The sequence below is a fragment of the Xiphophorus couchianus genome, chromosome 6, assembly GCF_001444195.1.
Source record: "Xiphophorus couchianus chromosome 6, X_couchianus-1.0, whole genome shotgun sequence".
Classification (NCBI taxonomy): domain Eukaryota; kingdom Metazoa; phylum Chordata; class Actinopteri; order Cyprinodontiformes; family Poeciliidae; genus Xiphophorus; species Xiphophorus couchianus.
The window spans coordinates 4,280,760-4,293,422 of NC_040233.1; the positions used below are offsets into that span (position 1 = coordinate 4,280,760).

At 41.5% G+C, this 12,663-nt stretch overlaps 1 protein-coding gene across 1 annotated transcript in view; it reads left to right on the forward strand.

Annotated features, from left to right (window-relative positions):
• Positions 1-373: 373 nt before the first annotated feature.
• LOC114147212 (BMP/retinoic acid-inducible neural-specific protein 3-like) overlaps positions 374-12,663 on the forward strand; it is a 46,372-nt gene continuing 34,082 nt past the window's right edge. Inside the window, exon 1 of the mRNA XM_028021808.1 lies at positions 374-1,150. Within this exon, the coding sequence (XP_027877609.1) occupies positions 915-1,150 (236 nt within the window). The 5' untranslated portion in view covers positions 374-914. The remainder of the gene's footprint in view (positions 1,151-12,663) is intronic.

Sequence of the window (12,663 nt, forward strand, 5' to 3'; positions counted from 1 at the left end):
ACACATTGATGTTTTTGCTGGATTCGATTGGAAAAAGACTTATCTGAATTACTGAAATGAATAGGCCAGTGGTGTTGTGGTTTCCTGAAATGCACATAGTTTAAAAAAAGGGGCCCCAAGTTAAAGTCTGCCTATGGCCCCATCCAGTCTTGGACCGGCTCTGCTCACCATCACCGTTTATCATCATCAACCTCTCCTAAAACCTTGACTCCAGCCAATGATCTTTCTCGGAGTTTGTGTTGCCCTCATCATGATGCGCTGGCTCGCCCTCTCGCTGTCTCACTAGAAAAAAAATAAATAAAAAAAATCCTGAGGAATAAAAAGCTCTCTCTGTTGAAGCCAGAAACCATTCACTCACCAGCTCGCTCTGCGAAGAGGAGCAGCAGCAGGAGCCGCAGCCGCGCAGCCTTCCCTGGGGCGCATATTTCGGTTTCTCGGGCATTTGAGCAGAAGGATTCCGGTCCGGCTGATGAAACCTGCCCCTCGCCTCGCTGCCCACCTCCGGAGAATGTCTCGGAGCGCGAGGACGGCCGCAGCGTGAACTCCGCCGCGCGCATCAACTTCTCACCGGGGAGCGACGGCACGCGCGGACCCGCCGGCGAATTAAAGTTAACGAAGATCGAGAAAACTAGTTGGAGTTGTCGCATAAAAATACGAGATTACCCGCCGGGTTTTGGTCGGATTTCTGAATCAGGACGGCTGTTCACCAGGATAACAGGCTCTCAGGAGCGCACCCTTTAATATTTGAAGGCTGAAATTCGTTATTTATTTGTCACTTTTTTTTCTCTATCTCTGCCTGGATTTTATTTCGGACTCCTGATAATCACCCAAATCTGCGCCACGCGCGACTTTTTTCACCCCCACCATCCGTCCTCCCTCCAGTCCGGAGAGAATGAGGTGTCGCTGGGTGAAGCATGAGCCGTCAGAGGATCAGTCATAAGCGGCTGTCTCTGCTATGGAAGGGGCTGGCGGTCCTCAGCCTGTGGCTATGCTGCGGCTGGACCTCCGGGGTGGCCGGCCAGGGCGAAGGCGCCCCCGGCTCTCTGGAGTGGCTGCTGTCGGATAAAGGACCCTTCCACCGGTCGCTGGAGTTCCAGGAGGCGCTGGAGAGATACCAGCAGGGCTTCAGCACTCGGTATAAAATCTATAGGTAAGAAGACCCCCATTCTGTAGGAGGGTTAGGTTTGGGTTAGCATTTTGTTAAGAATAACAGACACAGGGGCACTTCCAGAAAGTTTTAAAAGGGCGAGCAGATGGGGGGCCACTTTTTATCCACCAAAGTAATTACATTTATATTGCCTTTTTTAGTTGTACTGTCCAGTCAAAACGCCTTTTAAGCCCAGGGGGTAAACTGTAATTGACCCCACGACCTTCCTATTCCTAAAATGACTCTATTCAGCTATAGGGTGAGTGAGGTGCATTCAAAATGGGTACACTAAATAAATAAATAAATCAAAATTATTCAATATATTTAAATAAATAAATATCACACTCACCAGTGACAGTTCTAGATTAAGTTTGCCAACATAAAACAAAAGAATTAAACCAGCAGGTCAATACTTCATTGTTTGATATATTAATTGATTTGTTAAATGAAATGTGTGTTCTCAGTATGGCTTAAACTTAAAGTGCAACATCTTGATTTTTAATTTATTGCTAAAGTCAAACAGTGAAGGTAAAAAAAACTAACTGGTCCAAAAAAAAAAAACAACAATTAGCTATATACGGCTGAAGAATAAAACTATAACAATATATATAAAGATAGACACATGATCAATATCAGTAGATAATATGTCTGACAGAATTTTCAATATTCGATATGTAGAATTGAGCCATAACCGCACAGCATTCTGGGGGATTAAGGCAGAGAAAAGGCTTTATCCAGTTAACCTGTCATGCCGGGTAAGCAAGGTGAATGGCATCAACTAACTCACTCAGTTTGGGTACCTAGCAACGACCTATTGAGTAACTTGTGCAGCAGCAGTTTCGTGTTTTGCAATTGAACCTCAATGACTTAAAAAAATGAAAACAAAACTGTAGATAAAATGGGAAAGGTCATGCCACCAGTTTGGCAATATTTCAGATATTTAAAACTAAAAACTAACAAATAGTTATCAATTTTGACTGATATGAAGTGCTTATATTGTTGTATGTTTTTCAGCCATCGTCCATTTTATCATCCAGCCCTATAGCTATGGTTTCTGTGTCAGTGAATATCATCTTGGCTGCCATAACAGAGCCCAGTGCCAGTTCTGACAAGGGCGCTAGCCCCTGTTGGCCCCCCGTCTAGAACCGCTCATGTCACCGATTGAAACTTCTTCTATTCTTCAGTGAATTCATATTTAAATATGTATTAATGTATGAACAGGGGTGCCCCAAGGAAGCATTTATGGAGGGGGGCAAAACCAAAAGAATTTCTGTCATATTTTCAGGGAAGGAATACGTAAATAAATATTTATCCTTTATTGAATTCATATTCAAAAATATAATGCATATCAGACTACGTTTTGAAAGTTTTTAAGTCGACAGTCAGATTTTTATTACCTATTTTGGGGGGAGATTTTAATCTCAGGGTTCTACATCTAAACCACCAAAAGCCAAACCAGGATTTCATTAGCATCCGCTACCAAATAACTGAAAAAAAATTTGATTCAGCATATTTTCTAGCCAAGTGGGGCAAGTGGGAGTGCTAGCAAATTTAAAGGGGTAACTATTGCCTCTCCAGGCCTCACTTTAGCCCCCTGCCTCCACTGATCTGAGCCCCAGAACATTTTATCAGCATAAACTAACCAGCGTCATGTTTGCAGTTAAACCTTGCATTGCCTCACAGGTATCGACAACCGCATCAAATTAGCAGACGAGCAAAGCCGAAGGACAACTGGAGCAATTCAAAGTGCGCCTTTGCTTCCGTCGTTAAGTATTTCAACCGCAGTCTCTCCCCCCCCCCCCCCCCCCCCCCCCCCCCCAGACTTGTTCCCTCGGATTAGGACTCTGGAATATTTTGGGGCTGCTTCTTGTGAATGACCTCTGCTGCAGGAGAGCAGGAGTTAATCCCCTTACAGTGCACGGAGCGCTGCATCCTTTCTGCCACTTCCTGCAGCTGCATTAGCAGAAGCTACTGCCACCTTTGTCTAACTGTTCCTCACAAGCATTCCTGTGTATGCAGCTGTTAGGAGCTCGTCGAAGCGTGCGCCTCATATCCCCCCATCTGTCAGCATTTAGGCTGCGCGCAGAGGCAAATAAGCCGGTCTGAATCCTCTTCGTGATTTAACATGTTCACACATATTCTCCCTGCTCTCACAGTCCTGTGGGGTTCGGTTGGAGAATAGAATGCTTCTTTTCTGCGGGTGACCACTGCCAAGGGTTTAACCAAGCGGAAAAAATACTTAGCGGGCGTCTTGCAGGCGAATAAATCAATTTCTCCATTTTCCTATCTCAGGAATCTTTCTTTTTTTTTTTTTTAGGGCTCTGCTGCTAATCATTTATCGAGACCCACATTGTTTGTTATTTAGTTTTTCCTGACGAGTCCGCCGCATCAGCTTTCTCTGGAGTCCCCTGACTTCACGCCTCTCCTCTTCCGAAATTAGTGAATAATCGGAGATAATTACAGAAGATGCTGACTGCCTGAGCTGTCGGAGGCGACCGGCATCGGTAATGGCCTGCTGCCACCGTTCTTCCTAAAGGGTTTTTTTTTAAACGACAAGCTCAAGTCCCATTTTCTCACATTTCTGACCCGACGGCCACTTGGAGGGATTATGGATTAAGCATTTTAAGCCTGACAGCAACATAAAATACAACTTCTACACAGCTCTGCATTCAAAACATCCATCAATGGATCGTCTACTGGAAAAAGATTCCCACATCTCTGTCCTGAAGGCTCAACGCAACAAAACATAGAACACCATAGAAAAGGATGGGCAGCATTTGTTAAAATTCATTCATTATTTATTATTTTTTTTGCTGTTGGAGCATTTAGAAAGCCTTTCATTCTGCACATTTAATCAAATAGAGAAACAAATTCCACATTGAGAAGTAATTGTTTGAACAGGATTACAGGAGGCATATTTATAAGTACATCTAAAAATCCATCCATCCATTTTCTGTTCACCCTTGTCCCTAATGGGGTCGGGAGGGTTGCTGGTTCCCATCTCCAGCTACGTTCCGGGCGAGAGGCGGGGTCACCCTGGACAGGTCGCCAGTCTGTCGCAGGGCAACACAGAGACAGACAGGACACACAACCATACACACACACACTCACACCTAGGGAGAAATTAGAGAGACCAATTAACCTGACAGTCATGGTTTTTGGACTGTGGGAGGAAGCCGGAGAACCCGGAGAGAACCCACCATGCACAGGAAGAACATGCAAACTCCATGCAGAAAGACCCCGGGCAGGGAATCGAACACAGGACCTTCTTGCTGCAAGGCAACAGTGCTACCAACTGGGCCACTGTGCATCTAAAAGTCCATTTGAAATAATAATAATAATAATAATAAAAAAACATAATTTAAGTTGGATAGAGTTTCTAAGAACTTTTCAGTGACCCTGTTTTCTTCAAGATTCTTTGATGCACATCTTGAAGTATCGTATTAAAGGTCGATGGAAACATAAAAAATGTAAATAACATTCTCAATATCGTAAAAAAAAGATTTTTTACGCTAGCTTGAGGCGGATTTGGGCTTTTCTGAAAAAGAGTTAATGCGCTAAAGTGGAACTGGAAACATTTTCTGAATGAGGAAACTTACCCATGCATCAATGTGTCAATGCCTAACCAGAGGCACGAAACTCGGAAACATTTACAAGTGGAAACCCTTTTTGTTTTACAGCCATATGTAGCATCAACGTCTGACAGAATTATATTGTGCATATCCTGGTTGATTTGTTTCACACCAGAAGATGAAAACACAACTAATTCATATTTCCTTTCTTTCTTTTTTAAAAGTTCACTTGAAATTCACATGACAGTTTATGGAAATATACAGAATGATATTTGGCTTCTTGTTTCTCTCAGGTATAAATATACAACATTACATGCAAACACAAAAGCCTGTTAGCTTTAGTTGCTGGTCATTAGGCTTCATAAGTTGAGCCACATGCGTAAACATCACTATGGTAAGGAAGACGAAGAAAATCTCCACAACAGGGTTTGAGAACAGGAATATCTTTGAGTCACCACATTCCCATAACAACCATTACGTTCTACCAAAAAGTTGACTGGATTCTTCTTCTATTATTACAATTTTAAACTTATGGTGGTTGCTTAACTGTACTAGGATTTTAACTGGGACTTTTGGCATTGACCACACGAGACTAGAAAATCAAACTTTTCAAAAACAAACAGCTAAAGCGGGTTTGGAGTGAAACAAAGGATTAGTTATCTCATGCCCAAAATATGGTAAAGGAACTGTGAGCCTGTTTCCTTTTCCAAAAGCTTTCGAACCCTTGTTAGAATGCATGGCTCTTAAAGACTCTTAAAGAAAGTCTCTTTTTTTCACCAGGAAAGTGATTCAAGCTTCTTTGAAGTCTTCTCTGGAAATTTCAACTTTGACTGATTCCGACTTTTATTTTCTGTAGACTGTAACACCTAAAAGAGAAACAATGTGGTGCTGGTTCCTTGATGAAGGTAGTAGTTTTAAACCCAAAAGAAAAAGAAAGAACTACAGTGGTATTTGTGTGGTTTAGAGACCATGAAACTTGAGAGTCCCTCTAAAACCATGTCCGACTTCATATTTTAATATTTGAAACATATAATATGTGTTACTATGCTTTATTGCGCACAACAGATACCATCTTAGTACTTCTACAGAAGTTAGCGTCTACAGTCGTCTGAGTTTGGATGTTGAGCCAATCAGTGCCAAGGAAAATGAGTGGCACTCTAGGATTGACTGCTTTGCAAACACCAGTTAGTAGTTTGCTCCTTGGTTTTTCAGCTTACCAAGTTGGATTTTCTTTGAAATATTTTAGATTTGCTCCATGTAACTAAAATAACTGAACAATCTATTTTTCTGTGAATAATTTGGAGTTCTGTTCCACAGAAAAATCTACTAGCAGGTGAATCTGTTGATACTCAACCATGAATAGGTGCCAGTCTTTATTTATGCGTGCCCTACCTTTTCTGAAGCCTCAGAAAGTGCATCAAGGTTAGCGCTGTTAGTTGATGCATTTGCAAACTGTAAGTGACTGGAGTTCTTAGATTTGATGCATTTCCAGTGTTTCTCAATCAGAGCTATTAAGGGAAAATTGGCCGATTTCACTCTCTTGCTGGTTGACTGGTGCATGTCCATCCAAATCAACACGGAAAGGGTTTAACAGACACAAAATTGACCTTTGCCTAAGTGCTGCCCTGTTGGAAAAATACGTTACTGCCGACATGGGCCACCAATAATTGTTCAAGCTGTGATTTTGTGAAAAGCAATTATTTCTTAATATGGGATCCTGCCCATGTAGTCAAATTAAATGTTCAAAACTTTCTCCCAAAATATATTCATCGAGCGATTACAAAACTGTAATAAAAGTTGAACATATATTGAGGTGCTAGTTAACACTAGAATGGCTGGAGTTAGGCCATTTGGACATATACCTATTCAGGCTAGAGATAGTCCAACTGGCCTGAGGATTTTATCTAGCAGGTGCTTTTGTTCAGTAAATAGGGCCATTACCTAGGCCAAGTACCCTGGTAATGGCCTCAACGCATCTCACAGTTGCACAATTGTTCCTTAGACTTCGACTTCGACTTAGACTGACTTTGTTGTCATTTTCAATGCACAGGGTGTATACAGAACGAAATTTCGTTGCATACGGCTCAGGATAATGTTTGAGGTTCCAATGTTGTGAGTAAAATAAAATACAGTATAAAATATGAATATAAATCTAAATATAAAATATAAAGTGCAGGACTGACAGTAAAATAGAAGTTATTTAGCTCTGTACATGTGCAAGGTATAAAGTGGAGACCAGTTTTTGAGTGCAGTCCAGTTAAGAGCTCAGCAGTCTGATGGCAAGTGGGAAAAAGCTGTTTCGGAACCAGGTGGACCTGCACCGGATGCTGCAGAACCTCTTTCCAGAGGGCAGCAGGGAGAACAGTCCATGGTGGGGGTGTGAGGGGTCACTGATGATGTTTCGGCCTCAGGACACGCATCCTGCATCGATGGTTGACCTGACACTTCGCCCTTTTGCCTGAGCTGGGTGTGGAAGGTTGTTGCCGAAGCAGTTTCTCCTTGTGTGCCTTCTTCTCACTCACATGAGAGTTACCGAACTCTTTTGCAAGCTCAACCAGGAAGTCCACCCGTCTCTCCTGCACCCCAATGCATGCCTGATAAAGCACATGTGCATTCAGTGCTGCCATGTCAATCATGTTTGCCAGGTTTGCTGACCAGCTGTCACATAGTGATGGAACCTTGGTCACCCCCCGCAAGATTATGACTGAAATAAATGCCATTAGTTCTTGTGAACTAAATAGGTGAAGCAGTCACCTATTTATCCTCCACAGCACAAAAGGCTGCATGCAAATTTGCATGTGCTAAGTCTCACAGATCTCTTTTGCTTACACGTTTTGCATGATTTTTTTGAGGTGGATCAACACAATTAATACCCTCTTAGCTTTATTTCAAAGAGAAACATTACTCATTTCTTTTAGAAAAACCTTTGCATATTTTTTGAAACAGATTGTATGTTTTGCAAACTCTATGTACATTTGGCAAAATGACCTGGATAATGCAGCACAACATCATGGATCAGCTGCAAAAGGTCACATCTCTCCAAAAACACTTCATGTATGCTTCAAAACTAAACTGAAGAGCACTACCTACAGGAGATCTGATCTCCTGCAGGTATCATAGATACCCACCCCCAACATGGACTATTCACATTCCTACATTCTGGCCTGACGGTCAACGGCCACATTTACAATTGAAGAAGAATGCTAATTTGAGCCATCAGAGTCGTCAGGGTGGACTCAGGGCCTTTTGGCCCTGTTCAGCCATTCTAGGGAGAAATCGAAAACCCAGCCATTCTAAAAGCAGCAGTGATGCCTGAGATGATTTCTCTACAGCCTCCTAAGCAGCCCAAGGGTTTGGAGTGCAGTTCTACCCCTCTGACCTCTGTAATAGGCCAAACTCCACAGTGAACGTAACGTAGCTGTCAGTCATGTGGCAGCATGTGATTAAGCCGTCAGTTTGCTCCCCCACAGCGGCGCATTTCAAACAATTTTCCTCCAATTCCAAAAAGTTTTCTGTATCATGGCTGATTGCCTTCTGTGCACACACCGCGGCTTCCTGTTTACCCAGAGCTCCACCTCCTGTCACCTCTGCTGTTGGCCACACGCTGAGGGAATAGCTGTAGGCTCAACCGCCATCTGTCCAGCAGAGATGGACGCTCATCCTGTCCTATTGTTATGATGATTGCTTGTAATGACACACTCCACACCGTCCCAGTTCACCAATTATCTCTTGTTCTTCTCGTGGCACTGATATAATGGCCTCCTGAGAGGAGCGGGTGGGGTGTGTATGTGGAAGAGCAGGCAGCGCTTTGGGAAAGGTACACTAACCGACCGAGCGAGGGGTTAACGAGTATCTGGAGTTCAACAAGGAGTTTGTCTTAAGGCCACGAGATAACAAACACGATGTGAGACGCTGTGAGATTTTGGTGTTGTGGATTTTTTTTCTTTTTTGCTGGGAGTTTTGCATTGCAGTAAGCTTTGTTTTTTCTATGTCTTTTTTTAAAGCTAAAGTTCTGCACAGTAAATCACGTAAAATATTTCCCCACTGGGCTGCTGGTGCTCTTTGCAAAGACAGCAGCCATTTCTGAGATATACAACCATGGACAAGTCAGCCGGCAATCCTGATAAATGCGTAAAAAGCCCTGACATAATTTTAGCTTTTATTGCATTTGGATAAATTCATTCTGAATAAAATCCAGCCTTTTATTTGAGTATCCTTACCATATTTTAAGAATTTATTGGTTTTAGCACAATCCCACGTTGCACAATTATTGATAACAATATCCTTTAACCTTCCTGCGCTCATAAGAGATGGGGTCATTTGGACCCCCAAGCTTTTTACTTTGTGCGCGGTCAGGCGGGGTCACACTGACTCCACATGCACTTTTACAATTTTTTTTGTGTGTGTGTGTTGTTTGGGGAACTGAAAGACTAATGAGATTTGTGGGTGAATGCAACTTGGGAAGAAGAAATATCCAGTCTCAATGCCACTTGACACGCTATTAGCTTCCATTTGCAAAGCAGCCAATCCAGGAGAGTCAATCATTTCCATTACTCCCAAAAGTGGAGACAAGGAAGAATCTAGAGACATTAGATACTGCGGTAGACATTTTCTACTTGGCAAATTAATGCAAGTTACATAGTTACATACATAGTTTTTATCTATGAACATACGCAGTCTTTGGAGGGGGTTACGAGTATTTACAGATTTTAGCAATTCACAGGTGGCTGTGGTTCCCAACACCCACGAATACTTAACCTGGTGTTAACCTGAAAACAGGCCCCTTGTTGTATGCTTTGTTTCATCCAGAGGTTCTGGTCTCTTGCCTATTGAGAAACAATTGCTTCCTGGAAGCATGGAAATGTTAATTCAATATTTGGAAGCGTGGCCAACACGGACCGAACGTCTTCGCCAAGCCAATGTCCAATGGCAGCTGTAGTTTAGGTTCCATTGGTAAAACTACAGGCAGACTACAATTATAATACAGCACAACAAATTGACATCATCCTTCACAACTTGTCCTTTTGTTCATTGATTGGCTGAAATTCTACTGGAGAAATCCAAGTCAATGGGAAAAGCACAGATTGAACTGTGTAGCGAGATTTGAATCGATTGTAATTGCAAAGGAAGGCAGTGGCCAGGTTAACAATACGGCACGTTCACTGTTTACATTTAACGAGCATCAATCAAGGCCTTCAACATGTCAGATCCACCACTCTGCACAGGGCAAGATACATTATTGGACTTCAAACTTGGATGCTTCTGAACAGGGCAGTTTTTAACAGGATCACCGGATGCTGTCGCTGTATGATTCCAGGCTGGTGGCATTGGATAATCCTCATCTGACTTATCTAGAAAACTGTTGGTCAACAGTATCTGATGCCGATAGTAAGACATTGTGACAATGCGCAGCAACCTTTCTCGGATTTAAAACACTGAATGTATTTGTACAGCCTGGATGAAGAGCTCAGCCACATACATATACAGTACTTACACGTGCTACACAGGTGAATGTTGCAAACTGTAGGTCTTACATTCCACCCATACTGGTATTAAAAAGTCTTAAACTTGAGTTGTTGGAAATGTGTGTAAAATGGTTTGCTGCATCTTAGTACCTCAGCTACAAAGCTCAGAGTTCTAATTAAAGTCCCAGTTGAGTTTACCCAGCTCTACTTTAATGTTTGTGATGGTAGGACCAAAAGGGCCTTTCTTATAGCTTCAGACCCAAATTGGCTTTTAGTTTGTAGATATCATCTAGCGGTTGCTATGGAGACTTGGTGACACTCTTAAGATTTGGAGAGTTTTCTTACCTGCTCACTGTACATGGTAGCAAGATAAATATGGGTTGTTGCCCAGGCTAAATGTATTTCCAAATGGGAAAAGACAGACATGAATTCATTTAAAAAGTTCCCCCTTGTAAAGCCTGACCAACTTTAAAAGTAGCATATTAATTTAAAATTTACTTACCTGTATATTCTGAAGGAGTTATGGTACTAGTAATTGTGGAACCGGGTAAAAGTTCTTTTTTTTCACATTATTTATGAATATGACATTTATTACCAGGTGAATTAATATAGTTTCTACAGTTTCCATCTGTCAGATTATTTTAATACATAAGGTAAGGTAGTGTTAACAGAGATTTGCGCAGAGAATAATAATGAGGAGAGTTTAGCTGAGGTTATTTGCTGCCATTAGTCCATAATATACTGCAATATTCTAGTATTTTAGTTGAGAGAACATACAGTGACTGAAAAATGAAAGACGTTCAATCAAAAAGGAGCTCCTCTGTGCTAAATATTAAGTTGACTGCGGTCTCTTCTACTCAGTGCATGAAAGATATGAGGAAATATTCATCTCAAAGTAAAGCTGAAATGAGGACTTTACTAGTTGAACTGCAGTAGCAAAATAAAACTCGTCGACGCGCTGCATTTAAAAGATTTGGAGAGTTTAATTTATCTTCTGAATGTCAGCTCATCCCATGGTGCTCAGCTTGTTCAATAACCAAACGTCAAATTAACGACATGGCAGCTGCTATAAAACATCTTTTCATTTGGCTGCTTCTTTATAGTTTAATTATGTTCCCTTTTTACTACTAGAATTATGCAGCTATGTCACAAAGACATAAGACAACATAAACACGACTTAAAATACTGAAAAAGGAAGGTATTAATGTACCGCAGCCAACGTCCAATTTTTGTTACAAAGAAAAAAGCATTTGAATAAAATAAGCAGCATTTTTATTATGTATTTAGGCATAGTAAGAGTACTATCTACAGAGGTTTTAGTAATCTTCCTTAATAGAGTAGCAGAGTTCCATTGTTGGCCGTAAGTACAGTAACAAACACATTTTATTCAATTAAAGTCTTAATTTGACTTTAATTGCAGAAATGAAATTCTATCATTTCTGCTAACTGTGAGATGATTGCTGTCTGAAGCGACGAAGGCAGATGACTGATTCCAATGAACAATATTTAGAAATTGGCTCAGCTCATCGTCAGTGTCCTACGCATATTGGTCTATTTTCTCTCTGGCTGATATGGCCGAAGCAGACGTCTGTTTTTCCTTCAGGGACTCTACGGATCTGATAGTGGAGATATTCCAGTTTCCTCTTCAGATCTTTGGTGATTTTCTCAAGCATTCATGTTTTACCAGCCTGTTTGAAACCTGGCTTTGCCCAGACTTGGCTTTGTAAATTACTTCTATAAAGAAATGTAGACTTATATGTCAGGTAGTACATTGACCTTTCTCTAGTAAACACATAAGTGAAGGTTGTTTGCAACCACAAAAGAGGAAATCCTCTGGCTTCTCTAATTCACACCAGTGATTAGCCAACTGGACACTGAAAATTCCAATATTTTTCCACCATACATAAGCTCTGTTGGGTAGCACTAGACAACAACACTGTTCAGTGTTGGCGCTTTGACTGAGGGAAGTAAATTCAAAGTTAGCTATTTTCAGTAGCAGTGAATTCAGAGGAAAAGCATATTTAAGGAACGTTTAAGGAACGATTTTAAGTTAAGCTTTGTGACTGTGCAAATTGGGACATTTTCATGTAATCTTGTTTAAAGGTGGGGTATTATGTATTTTCCAGGCATTTGTGCACCTTAACTGTCAATTGTCATGAAATGTATGTATCAAAAATAACTCAAAAGACATTTGACTTCACATCACAGCTGTATCTGACGCCTTTGAAATTGGGCTCTGTCTCTTTAAGAACCTCCTATCCTTTCCGACACTCCAGCTTCTTTATGCCATCAATGCCGTTTACAGCCATTCTTCATAGGAGTTTGTATAATGAGCTCAGCAGATGTGCAGTTCCACTAGGTGTTTGCTATTTGCTGACCACACCCACACTAAACCCCTCCCACTCATCTCCTCACTTGACCACGCTCCTTAGAGTCTCTTGGCACCACCCACTTTGGTGGGAATTTTTTTAAATGTTCC